General features: G+C 45.2%; 5 protein-coding genes across 6 annotated transcripts in view; 3 read left to right on the plus strand and 2 right to left on the minus strand.

The window, feature by feature from the left end:
* Positions 1 to 3,873, plus strand: part of LOC135349927 (cullin-5-like) — a 7,242-nt gene extending 3,369 nt beyond the window's left edge. The window contains exons 11-17 of the mRNA XM_064548588.1: positions 661 to 916; positions 1,097 to 1,176; positions 1,223 to 1,315; positions 1,565 to 1,680; positions 1,863 to 2,027; positions 3,128 to 3,251; positions 3,602 to 3,873. Of these exons, the coding sequence (XP_064404658.1) occupies positions 661 to 916; positions 1,097 to 1,176; positions 1,223 to 1,315; positions 1,565 to 1,680; positions 1,863 to 2,027; positions 3,128 to 3,251; positions 3,602 to 3,796 (1,029 nt within the window). The 3' untranslated portion in view covers positions 3,797 to 3,873. The remainder of the gene's footprint in view (positions 1 to 660; positions 917 to 1,096; positions 1,177 to 1,222; positions 1,316 to 1,564; positions 1,681 to 1,862; positions 2,028 to 3,127; positions 3,252 to 3,601) is intronic.
* A 109-nt stretch (positions 3,874 to 3,982) lies between these two features.
* LOC135349938 (T-complex protein 1 subunit theta-like) lies at positions 3,983 to 7,686 on the minus strand. Its single transcript, XM_064548604.1, has 13 exons — positions 7,476 to 7,686; positions 7,178 to 7,405; positions 6,732 to 6,876; positions 6,331 to 6,459; positions 6,207 to 6,271; positions 6,082 to 6,142; positions 5,764 to 6,019; positions 5,637 to 5,703; positions 5,487 to 5,574; positions 5,244 to 5,431; positions 5,095 to 5,187; positions 4,788 to 4,979; positions 3,983 to 4,128 (listed from the first exon to the last, which is right to left on the minus strand). The coding sequence occupies exons 1-13, from the start codon at positions 7,530 to 7,532 to the stop codon at positions 4,063 to 4,065; spliced, it is 1,635 nt and encodes a 544-aa protein (XP_064404674.1). The 5' UTR covers positions 7,533 to 7,686; the 3' UTR covers positions 3,983 to 4,062.
* LOC135349951 (headcase protein homolog) lies at positions 7,656 to 9,321 on the plus strand. Its single transcript, XM_064548625.1, has 2 exons — positions 7,656 to 7,798; positions 7,915 to 9,321. The coding sequence occupies exon 2, from the start codon at positions 7,940 to 7,942 to the stop codon at positions 9,158 to 9,160; it is 1,221 nt and encodes a 406-aa protein (XP_064404695.1). The 5' UTR covers positions 7,656 to 7,798; positions 7,915 to 7,939; the 3' UTR covers positions 9,161 to 9,321.
* Positions 9,322 to 9,518: 197 nt separating this feature from the next.
* LOC135349950 (dual oxidase maturation factor 1-like) lies at positions 9,519 to 11,383 on the minus strand. Of its 2 annotated transcripts, none has more exons than XM_064548623.1 (5): positions 11,226 to 11,383; positions 10,963 to 11,147; positions 10,390 to 10,901; positions 9,989 to 10,331; positions 9,519 to 9,876 (listed from the first exon to the last, which is right to left on the minus strand). In XM_064548623.1, exons 2-5 carry the CDS (start codon positions 11,116 to 11,118, stop codon positions 9,661 to 9,663), a joined length of 1,227 nt encoding a protein of 408 aa, XP_064404693.1. In that variant the 5' UTR covers positions 11,119 to 11,147; positions 11,226 to 11,383; the 3' UTR covers positions 9,519 to 9,660. The 2 variants fall into 2 exon arrangements, with proteins under 2 accessions (XP_064404693.1, XP_064404694.1); XM_064548624.1 differs by having other exon boundaries at positions 11,222 to 11,355.
* A 46-nt stretch (positions 11,384 to 11,429) lies between these two features.
* LOC135349912 (dual oxidase-like) lies at positions 11,430 to 18,031 on the plus strand. The gene is made up of 8 exons (XM_064548569.1): positions 11,430 to 11,822; positions 12,471 to 12,632; positions 12,738 to 13,160; positions 13,217 to 13,616; positions 13,692 to 15,797; positions 15,945 to 17,274; positions 17,383 to 17,538; positions 17,634 to 18,031. Exons 1-8 carry the CDS (start codon positions 11,558 to 11,560, stop codon positions 17,883 to 17,885), a joined length of 5,094 nt encoding a protein of 1,697 aa, XP_064404639.1. The 5' UTR covers positions 11,430 to 11,557; the 3' UTR covers positions 17,886 to 18,031.
* The last annotated feature ends 113 nt before the right edge of the window (positions 18,032 to 18,144 follow it).

Raw genomic sequence — 18,144 nt, forward strand, 5'->3', positions numbered from 1 at the left:
CATACATGTAGCTACATGTTCTGTACTCACCCCCCCCCCCACTCCCCTCCAGCATATATGTAGCTACATGTTCTGTACTCACCCCCCCCCCACTCCCCTCCAGCATACATGTAGCTACATGTTTTGTACTCACCCCCCCCCCCCACTCCCCTCCAGCATACATGTAGCTAGATGTTCTGTACTCACCCCCCCCCCCACTCCCCTCCAGCATACATGTAGCTACATGTTCTGTACTCACCCCCCCCCCCCACTCCCCTCCAGCATACATGTAGCTATATGTTCTGTACTCACCCCCCCCCCCACTCCCCTCCAACATACATGTAGCTATATGTTCTGTACTCACCCCCCCCCCCCACTCCCCTCCAGCATACATGTAGCTAGATGTTCTGTACTCACCCCCCCCCCCCACTCCCCTCCAGCATACATGTAGCTACATGTTCTGTACTCACCCCCCCCCCCCCACTCCCCTCCAGCATACATGTAGCTACATGTTCTGTACTCACCCCCCCCCCACACTCCCCTCCAGCATACATGTAGCTACATGTTCTGTACTCACCCCCCCCACTCCCCTCCAACATATGTGTACTGTAAACTCTCACCCCCCCACTCCCCTCCAGCATACATGTAGTGTATATTCTCACCCCCTTCCCCATCTTCCAGCTACTTGTGTTGAAGTACGTCCAGAACAAAGACGTGTTCATGCGATATCACAAGACGCACCTCACCCGCCGGCTCATCCTGGAGACATCAGCTGACAGTGAGGTGGAGGAGAACATGGTGGAGTGGCTGAGAGACGTGGGAATGCCAGCCGAGTACGTCAACAAGCTGGCACGCATGTTTCAAGACATCAAGGTCAGCGAGGACCTCAATACAGAGTTCAAGGACTCACATCGAGGAACCGACTCAACCGTTGCAGGTGAGGGCATTCGTCTGTTTAATAGTGGAGGGTACGGCCTAGGGACATGTGTTGTGTGTGTGTGTGTGTGTGAGGCTCTGTGAGGATGCTCTTGATATAATTATGTGTCCAAGACGGTGTTTGTTTTATCATCAAATACATGTACTTTGTTGTTTTGTATGATTGCTTCATTCTGTGCAGACATGGTGAGTATCAAGGTCCTGAATGCGGGGGCGTGGTCTCGTAGCTCAGAGAGGGTTCCTGTATCTCTACCCACTGAGGTAAGCTCATTCTCAACAGCTGCCCACATATCTACCACCCTTATAGCTGGAGGACTTCATTCCTGACTGTGAGGAGTTCTACAAGAAGAAGCATAACGGCCGCAAGCTCTATTGGCATCACATGATGTCTAATGGTGTGGTGAGTGTCATGTCTTCTGTCAGTGTAGAGACATTTTTGACTGCCCATAATTTCCAGTGATGAACAAACCGTATTAAGATTTCTTGGGTCCCATTAAATGTGGTGATTTAATTTTTTTAGAGTTTAACCGCTTCTAAAGAAGGTCTCATCATTACATGATGTATTTAGACTGTGTGTTGTATAGACCTAGTTAATTACCCTCTCCTTGTGCGTGTGTGTGTGTGTGTGTGTGTGTGTGTGTGTGTGCAGATTGTGTTCCAGAATGCTGTAGGGAAATATGAGTTGGAGGTGACCACGTTTCAGATGGGTGTGCTGTTTGCTTGGAACCAAAGACAAGACGACAAAATATCCTTTGAGAGTCTCAGGTATATTCAAGCATCAGTACAGTACGTACCTCAAATAAAAGGCACCCTCAATTACTATAAATTTTGTTGCAGTACCTTTGTTGTCAAGCAAATCTTTACTAGAGATGTTATTCTGGATCAACCCTCTCCCCCCCCCCCCCTCCCACACACACACACACACACACACACACACACACACACAGATTGGCAACGGAGCTCCCTGATGCTGAATTGAGGAGGACTCTTTGGTCTCTAGTGGCCTACCCAAAGATAAAGCGGCAGGTGCTAGTGTGCGAGCCAGAGGTCAAAGGTGCACGAGAGTTCCGGGATGGTACCGTGTTTAGAGTGAATCAAGAGTTTGGCCTTGTGTGAGTTGGGAGTATGCCGAGTCAGCAGTATTATCTAATTGCATCCCCCTCCGTATAATCATGGTTTGGGGACTCTTTCAGCTGCCATAACTTGAATTCTGTAAATCCAATTTCAACTGACATTTTTTGAAAGCTTACCCAAAGAGACCTTTCCTCAAAATTCGTATTTGTTTGTCAATTTGGCCACACCATGGATAGTTATAACATGGGCACGAGGGATGTATGGCATATATTGCACTGAAGCACGAGCGCTGAGTGCATGTGTTATAACTAGTTTATATCCCGAGGGCATAACTGTCTTAGTAACACAATAAATAGACCTTGCACAAAATGACACACATAGACAACCCTAGACACAGCTCCATCTCTTCCTCTCTTCTAGACTATGTATGCCAGTATCTGCAGCGTATAAGATTGGCATGGACCAGCGAATAGCTTGACACAAATTGTTGCTGCAAAACAGCCCCACCCCACTAGGCTGCTCGACAGTCTACCTCACAACCAAGTCAAAGAAGCTCACCTCTACACTGCTGTAACACAGCTCTAAGCCCCCAGCAAAAAGAGCCGCTTTAGATGCTTAGTACGAAGAAGGACTTATCTACAAGACATGCATCATGCACGAGGACTAGGAACACAGAATTGAACTTTTGACAATTTTAAAAAACGTGCATGCATGGTTGCAAAAAACATTAACAGTGTCCTGCATGTTATTCATTATGTCAGTCCAGAGGGGCGTTTTGTGGTTAGTGATTATGCACTTGGCAACAACGTAGCAACGGGATATAAATAATTATATAGCCCATGGTCCCCAAGGCCGAAAAATAACAAATCATGGCCCCAACTAAATTTAAATAGAAACGTATTTTTCTTAGCTTTCAGAAAATAATAAGATTTTGGATCAATGACACTGTAGTTATGGGCTGTTAAAATAATTATTTCACTGTACTGTACAAGCAATGTTTTTCTAGTGGTTGCAGTATTGTACAATAGACGTACATATGTACAGTATTATAAAGGTATCTCATAGTGGTATTGAGTAGCTGAATTATTTATCATTGCTGCTTCATCTTCATTAATTATCACACTCTTCACCCGTACAGAAAAGGGGGCAAGCTCCAGAAGAGAGGTAAAATCAATCTGATAGGACGCCTGCAGCTCACCACGGAGAAAGCTAAGGAGGAGGACAATGACAGCATCGTGGCTCTCAGAGTGCTCAGAGTACAGGTAGGGGGAGGGGTACATTATCCTGTTGTGTTTGCTAGATGCCGTTTCAACAGTGTACCCCATTTATACATGTCATTGTACTATCATGTGATTCACAGTACAGACAGAGGGAGGGGGGAGGGGTACATTATCCTATGTTGTGTTCGCTAGATGCCGTTTGAATACAATACAGCTATTATAGTACCCCGTATTTGGTACGTATAGACCGTGTATAAGGTACATGTGAGTCTGTCATGTGATTCCCTATATATAGTACCATTGACACATCACTATATACATATAGACACTTATTTATATAATTATATTTCTCGCTGCACTTATATAGAATTACATGACTCTCCCCCTCCCAGGAGGCCATTGTGAAGATTATGAAGATGCGTAAGAAGATCTCCAACGCAGCGCTCCAGACAGAACTGGTGGAGATACTCAAGAACATGTTTATCCCTCCCAAGAAGATGATCAAGGAACAAATAGAATGGCTGATTGAACACAAGTACATGAAAAGAAATGACAAGGACAAGAACACATTCATTTATCTAGCTTAGCGCAGTGCCAGCCTTGCTCTGTCTGTGTGTTGATTTCCTGTACATTATGTTTTCTGACCATAACAATTTTAATTTGAGCGTTCATTAATAATAGATTAATTTTAGCATGCAAAATCTATGAAATTTTTTGATAATGATAATAACAGCATAACATCGATCTATACATTCAGCAATTAGAATGTAAGATTCATTAAGCATATTTATATCGACTAAAACTGCATGTGCAATAAACCATAATTGATAATAGGGTACTAAGAGCTTATAGCTTAATCATCGTCCCAGTTTTTGTTTTGCTTTGGTTTGGGTCCTCCGGCTTGCTTGGCCATGATAATCTGAGAAATGTGTGTAAGGGTATTATGAAGCCATTCATTACGTACAATGTAGGCACTAAAAAGGCAACTGTGTGTATTGCATTCACCGGATACTCTAGCCCTATCAATTACCACAAAAGCCACTGATCTAATTAACCGCCACCACTATTGTGATAAACATTGGCCCTTGCAGAGGCGGCTTCCTGAAGCTGGTATCAGGGCTTGATACGGCTTGACACAGATAGACTACACTTGATCACAACTTAACACACAGGAAGCAGTTAGGGCCATGGCAATGAATATCCTTCTGGGAAATGACCTTTACAATGGCCACACCAACCTGGCACCTGGACACTTATTGTTGTTATTGTACTCTTCAATTTGCCAGAACTAACATCACATGCACACATGCACACCAATACCAACATTTACGTGTACACAGGACTTACATGTACACAGAGTGTCACTATCGCTAGCGGTTTGCATGTACGAACCACAGCTATAATATACAAGCTCATACAAAGTCAGTACTTCCTAAGCCAACAGACAGAATGGCTGAGAGATGTGGGAATGCCAGCCAAACAAACACTTAATGAAAAGTCAACATTGAGCAAAACCCTTTCAGAAATACTCAAAATTTCAGCCTACATTACATTACAGCCACCGTAGCTCTAGCTCACCTGGTCCACTCTGAGAACAGTGTTGGCAGCTGTGGTGGAGAGCTTGAGTCCCCACCACTTGGCTACATAGAGATCCCACACACCAGCAGCTGCCATATCCTTGACAGCCGCCCCATCTCCCTCAATGTCCACTCCAGCATTCTTATCTCCAGCCTGGTGGGCTGCATACAGCTTGCTTACCACTTCTGTTGCCTGTGTACAAGAGAAACATCTATCACATATACCACGTACTGCACTCAAACAAACTAGTACCAATGCAGTAAACACACGTACATACTCCACAGAAAGATACAGTACGTTTCCTTACTTTGACTCCGGCATTTTCTGCCAGTGCTCGAGGCAAAGACTCCAAACTCTCCGCAAACTTCTTGATAGCATACTGCTCCAAACCAGGACAGGTCTACAAAATGAGTCACATGATAATCACACAATAGTTCATCTAGTCACATGACTGACCTCTCCGTAAGAGGTGAGCTGTTTGGCCAGTTCTATCTCCGTGGCACCAGCTCCTGGTACAAAGCGAGCATCTCGTGTGAGAGCCTTGAAAGTGTTGATGCCATCATCGAGAGCTCTCTCTAAGTTGTCCATGATGTTCTGTGTGGAGCCACGCACAACAATCGTGGAGATACGACTTTCTTCCTTTTCTGTGGGGGTGTGACAACATTTAACATCGTATTACATCATATATGACCTACATACCCTGCCTAAACACAATGACATTAGTGTCCCCAATCTCCTGCACTTCGACAACATCGCAGTGACCTGTCTCCCCAGACGTCGGAGGAACCTGCAAGGCAAAGAAGCAATCTCTCAAATGAGACCACATACCCCGGCCCTACTGACACGCACCATCTTAGGGAGGGCAGTAGCTCCTATGCTCTTGCACAGCCGAGATAGATCAAACTTTGAGAGCAGTCTAAAAGGTGAATACATAGCTCGTGTTAGCACATCCCCACATAGGGCCCGGTCTAGTCACCTGACCGCCATGATGTTGTATTTGTTGAGAAAATGTAGTGCCATTTCTCCGAACTTTCCCCCGGCCACCACGACATTACAGCCGGCCTCAGATAGCGCCTTCACTTGCCCCTCTATAAGATCCTCCTCTGTCTTGCTAAAATCAAGCAGTTCATTGGCTGTCTTCAGCAGGACAGTGCCCTTCGTCTCTGTTGCCATAGAGTCAAACGGACAGGTGTAGACGGCTACCTTGGCGTTCGTCATTCTATTCAAAGTTCCTAGTGTATGTGTATACAGTTGTAATAAAGGTAATGTAACAATTATATTTGTCATTAGTTACCTTCAACTTCCCTCCTGAACACCATGCCTTTCATGACTTTAGATCTGAGTACACCGGCTCCCTAGTAATGCAAGCACAGAGTATAAAGTGTATAACATAACTATATATTATGTGGAGTAGCTTACGATTATCTTGGCAATTCTAACGTTGTCCACGTTGAAGTTGGTGGCATTCAGAGGCAGGGCATTCACTGCAAGTACACAAACATAGTGAGGCAGGCACACACAGAGGGGAGGGAGGGGTTCTTACCACAAGCTTCAGCCACCAGTCCGGCTAGGAAGTCCTCATTGCCGTACTGCATGCTAGCTATGGACGTTTTTAATGCCTTGACAACCTCCTTCTTGTCTCTTAGATTAGACGCCTTGCTGCACTCTAGAGCTGCATGTCAGTTAAAGAACAAATACGATCAATCAACATACAGTACTAGTGAGTGTTAACACACTATTAGCGCTGCTAAAAAATAGCTTGGGGACAGTCAAAGAATTGTAGAAACAAACGTAAGCCCTTAAACAGTCCTAGATTGATAGACTTATCAAAGAGCTACAGAGTACATCTTTTAGATAAGAAATTGAATGCTTGTATGTAACTCAAGCAATGGGCAGTCAAAGCTTGTAAAACAATAACAACGTATGTACACATACACTCCTTACATGGTAAGACCTCTAGTGACTTAAGAAGGGCCATTTCGTAGCCATCGATGACCTCCGCTGGGGAGAGCCCCATTCTAAGCAGCTCTTCAGCATGAGTCAGCAAAGCTCCACACAAGACCAGAACAAAGTTAGTCCCGTCACCAACCTACATGGTGGTAATTGTGAGGAGACTGGGTAATACAATCAATCTACATGCAATAATTATCGTATAGCGGGTATATTTCAAGGGTATAAATGTTCATGGTTTTCGCGGATTAGGCATGTACCGTGAACATTTATTACCGCAAATTTAATATCGCATGCATGCATGCTGTAAAAAAGGCACTATTCCACAAAAACCTTTCTAAAGGCATTTCCGCAAAAGTTTATACCCTCAAAATAATATACCCAATATATGTCAAAATTGGGGGAATTCCCTTAAAGTGTGTGCGTGTATTACGGATCACCTCCTGCTCCATAGTTTGAGTTGCCATGACAATCATCTTGGCGGCAGGGTGTTGTACCTCAAGCTCCTTGAGCACGGTAGCGGCATCGTTGGTTACAAAAAGCTTCTCTAGATGATTGATGACCATCTTGTTCATACCATTAGGCCCGTAAGATGACTTGGTCACCACTGAGAGCTCCTTGCATGCCTGGATATTCCTATAGATGGCCTCTTCTAGTCCATGGAAGTGCTGAAATACAGGGGAGGGGGGAGGGGTTGTAAACTAGTATCAACATGGTTGGTTTGCAAGGAAAGCCAACCTTTGCTCCGTCCTTCATCATCGTGGAGAGCCCAGACTTGGGTACTGACAACGCCATCCTTGAATGCAGCTACACAACGACAGTGGATTAGAAGATAGGTATGTTGGAATGATTAGAGTCTCTGCCTTCTTTTGAGGTCCACGTGGTTGAAGAGAGTACGGAGGTGAACGGAGTTCCTGAAACGGGATTTGGGTGCGTTCACTGTAGCCACAGAGCTAGAGATGGGCAGGATACTTTGAAGCTTGATTGAGAGTGCTGTGTGTTCCAAAAAGACGACCTGAGAAGTGAAAGACTTTACAGAAGCTTGATCTACATGAGAAAGGGTAAGAGAGCTTGTAATAAGCGTGCAGTCACACAGTACGTATCTGTGTCATTATGTGGTTTCTTTGAGGTAAATGTGTGGTCATTATTTCACTATTCATATTCTTCACCCCCTCAGATTGGCCAACTCACTGTCACAAGAAATGCCGGTGGCACGCGAGAAGGACCAACGAAGGACGACCTCGACAAGCTCTGATGGGCCCTCCTCTGCCACACCCCCTACACAATTCTTCCCTGGCGAGTGGGACCCAAATGACCACAATGGAGGGCGGGCACTAACTGAGGCAGTACAGCCGTGTTGTAGTCCCAAGTGCACGGTGTTGACGGATATTGATCCGGCAAGTCCCGAACCAGATTCTGTGAAGATGATCTGCAGCAACGAAAAGTGTTCCTTTAGTTCGTTCATGCACGCTACGTGTTTTACCAACTTTGAAGAGCAAATGTTGAGCTGTTTGCGAGGAATGAGCCGAGCTCGAAACTGGACCGAAAAGCAACGGAGACAGAACCTGTGGACTAAGAAAGGCTACGATCTCATTTACAAAATGTCTGCCTGTCGCTGTGTGAAGGGTGCCCTCAGACGTGACCTCAGCTTTACCGGAGTAGAGGACAAAACGAAGAGAAAGCGAAAAAAGTCTAATAGCAGTGAGAAAGTGGGGATCCCTGTTCGATCTGTGAATGGAATAACTCGTTCTCGATCACGAACCAGTGGAAGGAGCAATAGCGATTCTATCTCCAGTGAGAATGGTGCTGCCTACATGCAACCGTTTGCTCATCGTGGTGACTACCGTGTTTTTGAGAAGGTGCTACCACGTCATCTGATCAACTCGTACCACATCAAGATGGAGGACGATGGATATGGTGCGGGGGACGAAACTAGATCTTTTGTGCTCAGCAGTTTGGCATTTCATCACACCAGCCAGGTGAACTGTGTTCTCTGCGCTACCACGATGTCTGTCTACGACCAGTTCCCTCTAATTGATGGCACTTTCTTCTTGTCTCCAATCAAACCTGCCGGCTGCTCCCTAGAGGTCGAGGGAAAAGAGGACGATTCTTCGTTTCTGTCTGCAGTGTGTCTCTGTTGCATGGCCGGTGTTAACAGGGTCTGCTGTCGATTCTGCTCTACGTTATGGAATGGAAACCTTCACCAACTTGGAACGATGTACACGTACAACATTCTCTCATCTTTTCCGTGCTGTGGAGCAAGTGTGCAGTGCAATCATTGTCAGCAACAGCTGGTGGACCCTACGAAGATTACGCTGAGCTTCTGTCAACTCTCCTCGCAAGTCAAGTGCTCTCATTGTGGCTCTGTGGACTATCACTACATCAAGCCTCTCTCCCGGTTCAACATATCAAAGAGTCACTGAACTTTTTTCTTTATCTCAGTTCTCGGTTGTACTTTTTGTATGTATGTGTAGATTACCCCATCCATCCCCCGTGATCCCTTGGTTTCATTCTGTGTTGTAGTAGATCTCATCCTGTCAACCATACCCATCATTGGAAATGAATATATACTGTTGAACCATAATTATAACATTGTATAGTGCCACCCAGAACTACCAAGGCACTAAGTAAGTGCACGGCATTAGCAACCATGCACTCCCATGAATAATGAAATTCAGGCTACAGATATTTAATAATTTATTACCATCATGCAATAATGAATTAATATTCATAACAAGCACTGGTAGCGCTCGTGCTATTACCCTATATACATTGTATTAATTTGGATAACCAACATTTTCTTTGAGAATCGTATCAGCACAACAATGTGTTCCAATAAACTAAAAGTACTCTAGCTATATACAGCAGTTAAAATCGAATATCTACACAGTTTCAGTTTCAGTTTAGTAGGGAGCCAGAGAGTTTAAGACTGAGCAGCTGCTGGCACCTCCTGCAACTGGATCTCATCGTTGAGACGTTGAGAGCCTCCACGAGTGGAACGAATAGTGCTGCGAGCCTTGCGGGTGGTCTGACGATATTTGGACACTCCCCTACGTACTGTACGGCCTCGGGTGGTCCCTCCACGGCGAGTAGAAACTCCGAAATCAGCTCCTTTCTCTCCTTCCTCTTCCTCGTCAATCTGTAGTTACAACAGCAGGACATAATACAGTTACAGCATAACCTTTACCCATAGTATAGGTAAGCTCACAATACAAACTACACAATTAACTGGACAATGATTGGAAACTCGCCTGGAAGAACTCATCCTCCTCGACAATGGTGTGATGGAAGAAGGTGGCTATCTCACGGGGGAGGAAGAAGTTCAGGACTAACACAAGAGTAGCTAGGACAACAGTTGCACATCCAGTACAAAGGTTAAGGATCCAAGCCCAGCCAAAGTGTGTCTCCAAGTTAACCCTTCTCCCTTCAATGTCGGCAAAAGGGATACTAAATTGCGGATCGTTTATGATGATGATCGAGTAGGCAAAGGATGCAAATACCATGAACAAGCCAGAGTAGAGCATAAACAAGGCACCAGTGGATATCACAAAGATAAACAGAATCATCGAGACGAGGTAAGTGGCAAATGCAAGCCTGTATATAGGGGGAGTAAAAAGAGTCAGATACAATAAGTATAGCCAAAACATCTTACCATAAAAGAATGTGGGCATACCAGCCTGCCTGTCGGAACTTTCTGAACCAACGGATCTGCTCCCCGTCAAGAGTGAAGTACTCAGCAATCCAGAGGATGGGATAGGGTAAACCACGAAACTCAGCTGCACGAAACTCTTGACTCACTTCACTAGCAAATATCCCAAAACCGACTCGACCCTGAGCCCACGGGTTGTTCCAACCAAATTCATTGTTGTAATTGATAACCTCTTCAGGAAAAGGTCGATTGTTCATGTAATTGTTTACATCTACGTCAGACCCATTGCAGATCGAATAGGGGAGCTCATAGAGGGTGACGTTGAATCCACGGAGACCAATATGAAGACCCACAGCAGCCTCGATCTCTTGAGGAGTGTTGGGAGGGAAGATGTATCCTTTGTACTGAGTGCGGACACAGATATCAGCAGTGTGCCAGGTGTAACCATAGCTGCAAACAAGGATAGAACATCCAATCCAGAGGGCAACAAAGACTCGAATGGTAGAATAAAGACGCTGCAAGGGGAAAAACATGTTTAATATAGGCTGCAAACAGGTTTTCGAGGTGTTGCCGTACCTCCCATCCTCTTATACCAGGGATGATGAGAATGAAGGAGAAGGCGATGATGCAGAAGGCAACCCCGATACCGACTTCCTCTACGTCATTCAAGAAGGGGGTAGCATTGGGCGGGTACAGAGCAGGCCCTGGTTGGAGACGAAAAGCATTTCCCATACTGGTAGCTCCTCAGCTCAGATAGCTTTCTGCAGAAAAATGAAATTATTTCCTTTGCAAACACCTGAGACCTATCTTTAGCATGCATGTATTCTAGACTTACGTACTTTTCAGTTGCAGAAATTGAAGTATAATTATTACTGGGGACACAAGCAGCAACAAACTGGTGGTTGGTCAGATCAGTATAAGACAGGAACTGTAGGGAATCAGGGTCGTGTTATGCTGACTAGACTTGACTTATTGTGACGGGCTGAGCATGCGCGAAGATCTTTGCGCATGCGCGCCCCTGATAAGAAAAGAAATGCAATTTCCTTTATCCTGTCTCTGAAGTTTTTATGCTGTATCTCTTGCTAGCTAGTTCATTCATTGCAAGAAGCTTCGTTTTTCTCTTGTGAAAGTACAATTTCTTGCTCTTGCTCGTGTGAGGATCTTGGAGCACATGCACATGGCCTTGGTCAAGGCTTGCCTCTTGGTGCTGGCTTGTGCCAGTGCTGCAATGGCTCAAGGCTACACTGGAGCACTGGACGACCTTTCGATTACATACACTTTGGAAGCCGATATTCAGATAGACAATGCTGCTGACCGACAAATGATTAATGAAAATATTCGCTTCAACGAGTCCATCTCTTCTCGTATATACTTTGAGTGGCAAGGCTATGATGGATGGTTCAACAACCCTGCTCATCCTGACTGGGGTGGTGCTGGTAAGTGTTACTCATTAATCTAACTGTGCATTCTCTAGCTAGCATTTTGCAACTTGCATTGTAAGTCTTTAATTGCATGCTGGATGTAACTTTTACTGTATAGCGGGTTATTTTCGAGGCACTAAATTTTCGTAGATTGCCCAAACAAAACATTTCGAGGATAGCGGTTTAAATGACCACACCCCTACAGCAGAGAGATTTCAATACGCCAATTTTCGACGCACTAAACAGTGGCGTAGGCAGAGGGGGGCTGATGGGCTAGAGCCCCCCCCCCCCCCCCCCTTTTGTGCTGCATCAACTCCAACTTAGCTTGAATCACTGTGATCTGTCGACCTATTCTGCAACTGTACTGCATGCATAGATAGAATGATGTCATTCAATGGATATGTGGGCAGGGCCATCTAATGCGCATGTTGACTGCTGAGGAAAAGTGATGACCTTTTTTTTAAGTAAAATTTCATCTTATTCAGCGCCTGCTCTGGCTCTGCTCAACCGATTTGAGCCCTGCCCTTCCCAAAATCCTGGCTATGCCACTGCTAAATTTTCGTGTTTCTGGGTCAATCCTCGTGCCTCAAAAATAACTATCTATACGGTATACGTAATAAAAATGCATTGCTGAAGTATTATACTGGTTAACTGTTTCTACAGACATGCCTATGGAGAGGAAGACTCCCACTGCCTACCCCGATGGCTCGTATCGGATTGTGGAAGAAAATTCAAGAGGAAACGTCATCCTAATTTCTAACATCACCCAGTATGGCTTGACTGGACAAGGCTCTCAGAGAAGAACTGCTTTCTTTACTTTTTTTGGTGAGTTCAGCTAGAAGGGTTTTATTCATTGGTAAATTCCACACTGGATTAGTGCATGTATCCCTTGTCACTCTGACAATAACATATTCATGACCTATCACCCAGGTCAACAAGTGGTGGAGGAAATGCTTGATGCCCAGAGGCCTGGCTGTATTCCAGAGTACGAGGACATGAGGATCCCCAAGTGTCACCCACAATTTGATCCAGACTGCCGAACCGACCGCTACATTCCTTTTCTCAGGAACCGCTACGATTTCAGAACTGGCTACTCTCCCAACAATCCACGACAGCAACTGAATGAGATCACCCCTTGGATGGACGGAGGACTGGTATACGGGCCCTTCAAGGCTTGGACTGATGTCATCAGGAGATTCCAGGATGGTGACCTGGCCTTCATTGCATTCCCTAATAATACGGGAGAGACAGAAATTGCCAACCAATTTCCCTCAAGAAACGATGCTGGTCTCCCGCTGGCCAACCCTCCTCCCCCTGCTAACAACTCCCTCTTCCCCGTCAACAGATTCTGGAGTAAGTTATATTGCTGCATTTGAAACTTCATTTTATACACGTTTTTTTCCTTACAGCCATTGGTAATCCTCGTGGAGATGAGAACCCCTTCCTCCTCACTATGGGCATTTTGTGGTTTCGTGTCCACCAGTACTGGGCCCAACAACTGAGGACTGTCGGCTACATGGCACATCCCGATGAGCCTGAGTTCGAAGAGGACGAGTGGCTCTTCAACAGAGCTCGTCAATTCACGATTGCCACCTACCAGCATGTTGTGTTGCACAACTGGCTGCCTCTCTTCATTCCAAGGATGTTTACTAATGGAACAATTCCAGACTATGATAAAACTCCTGGCTACAGTGCCTACGGTGGCTACAACCCTGCTATCAACCCTCAGATTGCTCATATCTTCCAGGCTGCTGCCATGAGGTGGGGCCACACCGTGGTGACCCCTGGAATCTGGAGAAGAGCTCTTACGTAAGTGAATTATTTTGCTATAAAGAAGTTTATAGTTAACTATGATCGTCATCTAAATAATACTTATTTTTATAGGGAGGATCCTACCGAATGTCAATTTGGTCCGACCGTTTCTGACTCGTACGGATTTAGCAACTCTTTCTTGGCTCGCATTAACCCAACTCGAGAATGGAATAGATGGAGAGATCTAACCGAGTTAGTTGATGGTTTGCCTCCAACTGGTGCTACTGATGAGCAAGAGACACTCCGTAAATTCGTTGGTGATTCAGCAGAGGAAAATGCTACTTCATATACCGATGGACCTCTAGATCATTTCGCAATTCGTACATGCAATGGCTATTGGAACCCTCAAGTGACAGTCTCCAAGACCAATGTGGATCCCTTCTATCTTGGCATGACCTCCCAGAGAACAGAGAGAGAGGACACCATTATCACTGCCGATCTACGAGGAAATGTCTTTGGACCACTCGACTTCACCAGACGAGATTTAATGGCTGTGAACCTGCAGAGAGCCAGAGAGGAGGGTCTACCAGACTTCAACCAGGCCAGATTAGCATACGGACTTCCAAGAATCAACAGTTTCGAAGAACTCAATCCTCTGTATGGAGTTGATGATCTTGTTACCCGTGGAATCGAGGATCTTCGCGATGTATACAACAACGATATCGACAGGTGTGACATTTGGGCTTGTGCTCTGGCTGAAACAATTCCATCTGATTACGATAATGATGATTCTATTTTGCGGAACATGAGCGGCCCTGGAGAGCTGTTTTCCACTGTGCTGTTTGATCAGTTCATGAGAATTCGTCACGCTGACCGTTTCTGGTACGAAAACTGGGAGAGCAATGGAATTTTTACCGAAGCGGAGTACAACTCTATCAGACAGCTTGATGTTAGACAACTGATCATTTTAACCACTCATATTCGTAATGTTGATCTTGGACCCAACCCCTTTGAGATAACTAATGCTGTGTGTCCTCAGCCATTCCAGCTTAGCGAGCTCTACATGGACGATTGTACAAACCTTGAAAACTTCGATTATTACACTGGCTCTGACTATGAACTGCCTATTGTGTGGGCTTTTGTTTTCCTTGCTATTGGAATTATCATTCTGATCATGGTCTGTTTGGCTGCCTACAACCAGCACAGGAGGAACCAACTGTATGCCTCTGGAAGGAGCCGTGGCCAAAAGAAAGTCGAAGGAGATGAAGATGTTGTAGGACCAGATGGTGACATTCTCGTTGCCTGGGAGCTCCGAGCTGGACTTAAGGATGAAACACGACAAGTTAGCGTTAAATTTGGCCCCGGAAAGCGAATCAAGCTGTACAGTGAGGGTACTGTGTATAGAGAGATTGATCTGCGTAACCAGACTGAGGTGACCATCCAAAGACCATTTGATGACTACATGCACTTTGTTATCAAGATTGCCCACGAGTATGATGTTGTTATCCGTACCTTTTCTGCTCAAGATCGCACCACTTTTATTGACAAGATTGAAACAAAACTAAACGATTTTGGAATTGGACACACAATTGAAGAGCCCCAGAAGAAAATTATGCTTCAAAGTGTGTTTACCAAAAAGCAGAGGCAAGATCTTCTCGAGAACTTTTTCAAAGCTGTATTCCGTGAGGGTGGACAAACTTCTACTGTTGGAATTTCCGAAAGTCGTAATGATATCCTTGAATGTGAACTTACACGCGCCGAATTTGCTGATGCCATGTCTTTGAAATCTGACTCTCTCTTTGTTGAGCAAATGTTCCAACTGATTGACCAAGATGGCAATGGATTCGTCTCCTTCAGAGAATTCCTCGATATGATTGTGATTTTTGCCAAGGGCTCTCCTGAAGACAAAATCAAGCTCATGTTTGACATGTACGACATTGACCGAAGAGGTATTTTGGACAGAGCTAGTTTCAAGAAAATGTTGAAGGCTATGATGGAGTTGGTCAACACACAAGTTTCTGGTGAACAAATGGACACTCTAATTGAATCTATGTTTACGTCTGCTGGGTTCCAAAACAAACAAGAACTCACTCTAGAAGACTTCAACGTTCTCCTCCGTGACCACAAGGAGCAGCTCAGCAGTGCCCACCTCAATGTGTCTGGCTTTGACCTCCCTGAAGTGGAGATACAAAAGAAGAAACCGGAGGAAGCTTCAGAGGCTGTCCCATCCCGATACAGGTGAGTATTGTACTGTAACGTAACGTGCATTTAGCTGTCTGTATTGTATATAATATCTGACATTCGAATTAATTATCATATTCCCCTCTTGCATAATAATTATCTCTATCTGACATCCCATTAATTATATTTTCCCCCCTCTTGCAGATCTCGTGAGAATGCCACCGCTCGTGCTAGACGTACCATCATTAAGGCCTACGGTCGCACCACCAAGGGAGACCCACGTACCAAGGAGGCTGCTGCTACTGGGGAAGACACTGGATCTGAACCTACTTTCGATATTCCTGTGCAGAAAAGAGCCATGTCTCAAACCTGGTTGGGAAGACAACTTGCCATTATCATTCGCTACATCGAGAACTACAAGCTGCACATCTTCTACCTGTCTGTGTACTTCTGGGTAGTCGTTATGATCTTTGTCGAGAGAGGCCACTATTACGGTGTTGAGAGAGAGCACACTGGACTTAGGAGGATCGCTGGTCACGGTGTCACCATCACTCGAGGAGCTGCTTCAGGAATGATGTTCACCTACTCTATCCTGCTGCTCACCATGGCTCGTAACTTCATCACCTACTTCCGTGAGACCGTTTTCAACTACTACATTCCATTCGATTCTTACATCACATTCCACAAGATTGTGGCCCTAACAGCTTTGTTTTTCACATTCATGCATGCGATTGGTCACGGCTTCAACTTCTACCACATTACCACCCAAACTGCCAACGATCTGACTTGCATCTTTAGAGAGGTCTATCATCGCACCCACGTCCTGCCCAAGTTCTCCTACTGGGTGTTCCTTACTATGACAGGATTTGCTGGATTCTTTGCCACTGTGTTCACAATCATCATCTTTGTGTTTGCTACTCAGTACGCCAGACGCTACACCTTCCGTGCTTTTTGGATCACCCATCATTGGTATGTAATGTTCTACATCCTCACCTTCCTTCATGGCTCTGGACGTCTCGTCCAAGACCCTCTCTTTGGAAACTTCTTCTTGGGCCCAGGAATCATCTATGCCATTGACCTGCTCATCAGTGTTGGTCGCAGAAAGGCCGAGGTGGCTGTTGTTCGTGCTGAAATCTTGCCCTCTTTAGTGGTGGGTGTGTACTTCAAGAGGCCTCTGACATTCGACTACAAGGCTGGCCAGTGGCTGAAGGTTGCCAGTGCTGCATTGAACCCCGGAGAGTTCCACTCGTTCACCATCAGCTCCGCCCCTCATGAGGAATACCTCAGTCTCCACATCCGTGCCGTTGGACCTTGGACCTACAACTTCAGGGACCACTACAACCCTGCCAACCTTCGTGGGCAGCCCTATCCCAAGCTCTACCTCGATGGACCATTTGGAGAGGGTCACCAGGACTGGAACAGATTCGAAGTTGCCGTTCTCGTGGGTGGAGGAATTGGAGTGACACCTTTCGCCTCAATCCTGAAGGAACTTGTGCACAGATTCAACATTGGAGCTCGCGTCGAGTGCAAGAAGGTATGTACAGTGTATGTTTTTGTGTGTGTGTGTGCACATTAACAAATGTAGTGTGTGGTTATATTTTACTTATTGTCTCAATATTTACTTCCTTTTCTTCCTGTGTAGGTATTTTTCATCTGGACAACTCGTACACAGAAGCAATACGAATGGTTTGCTGACATCATCCGTGATGTTGAGGAAGCTGACACCAAAGGACTTGTGGAGAACCACATCTTTGTCACCCAGTTCTTTGATAAATTTGACCTCCGTACCACTATGTTGGTGAGTTTGCATAAAATTAATTACTTGTTTGCTTTGTATTATTTTCTCGCTACCCTGTACTGATTTTATTTTAATCGTTCATTTCTCCCCTCCAGTACATCTGTGAGCGTCACTTCCAGAAGCTGTCTGGCAAGAGTTTGTTCACTGGTCTGCGAGCCATCACTCATTTCGGGCGTCCTGACTTCAACCAGTTCTTTGACAACCTCCAGGAAGAGTACATCCTCCTGCCCAGTATTGGAGTTTTCTCCTGCGGCCCCCCAGGGATGACCAACGGAGTGGACGCTGCCTGTGCTGCCACCAATAGGTTTGAGGGACCTGCCTTCCATCACCACTTTGAAAACTTCTAAGCTGATTCAGCGGTGAAAGAAACTGAAAATAACTTTTGATTTAGAGTTAGTTGCTTGTTAAACAGTTAACTGAACGAATTTTTAGGTTAGGCCCTTTTATTAATTATACAACTATTGTTTTTGGAATAAAGTTTTTCATTATTGAAGTGCTTGTAATATTAAGGGGGGTGGGGAAAAGTTTGATCAAGCAACTACCCACCTTACAGTTAGCCATAATTATGACATCACCATTCCATGGCCAATCATGCAATATTATTCA

Source organism: Halichondria panicea, chromosome 16 (assembly GCF_963675165.1).
Source record: "Halichondria panicea chromosome 16, odHalPani1.1, whole genome shotgun sequence".
NCBI lineage: Eukaryota > Metazoa > Porifera > Demospongiae > Suberitida > Halichondriidae > Halichondria > Halichondria panicea.

Bases quoted from the DNA above. Each gene is read 5' to 3' on its own strand.
- LOC135349912 (XM_064548569.1), top strand. From the start codon at position 11,558: ATGCACATGGCCTTGGTCAAGGCTTGCCTCTTGGTGCTGGCTTGTGCC. The intron at 13,161-13,216 runs GTAAGTTATATT...TTTTCCTTACAG, and splicing joins CCCCGTCAACAGATTCTGGA to CCATTGGTAATCCTCGTGGA. The intron at 17,539-17,633 runs GTGAGTTTGCAT...TCTCCCCTCCAG, and splicing joins ACCTCCGTACCACTATGTTG to TACATCTGTGAGCGTCACTT.
- LOC135349950 (XM_064548623.1), bottom strand. From the start codon at position 11,118: ATGGGAAATGCTTTTCGTCTCCAACCAGGGCCTGCTCTGTACCCGCCC. The intron at 10,902-10,962 runs GTACGGCAACAC...TTCCCCTTGCAG, and splicing joins CTGGTATAAGAGGATGGGAG to CGTCTTTATTCTACCATTCG. The intron at 10,332-10,389 runs GTAAGATGTTTT...CCCTATATACAG, and splicing joins TATGCCCACATTCTTTTATG to GCTTGCATTTGCCACTTACC.
- LOC135349938 (XM_064548604.1), bottom strand. From the start codon at position 7,532: ATGGCGTTGTCAGTACCCAAGTCTGGGCTCTCCACGATGATGAAGGAC. The intron at 6,460-6,731 runs GTAAGGAGTGTA...ACTGACATGCAG, and splicing joins GTCACTAGAGGTCTTACCAT to CTCTAGAGTGCAGCAAGGCG. The intron at 6,020-6,081 runs GTAACTAATGAC...CACATACACTAG, and splicing joins GTTCAGGAGGGAAGTTGAAG to GAACTTTGAATAGAATGACG.
- LOC135349951 (XM_064548625.1), top strand. From the start codon at position 7,940: ATGCCGGTGGCACGCGAGAAGGACCAACGAAGGACGACCTCGACAAGC.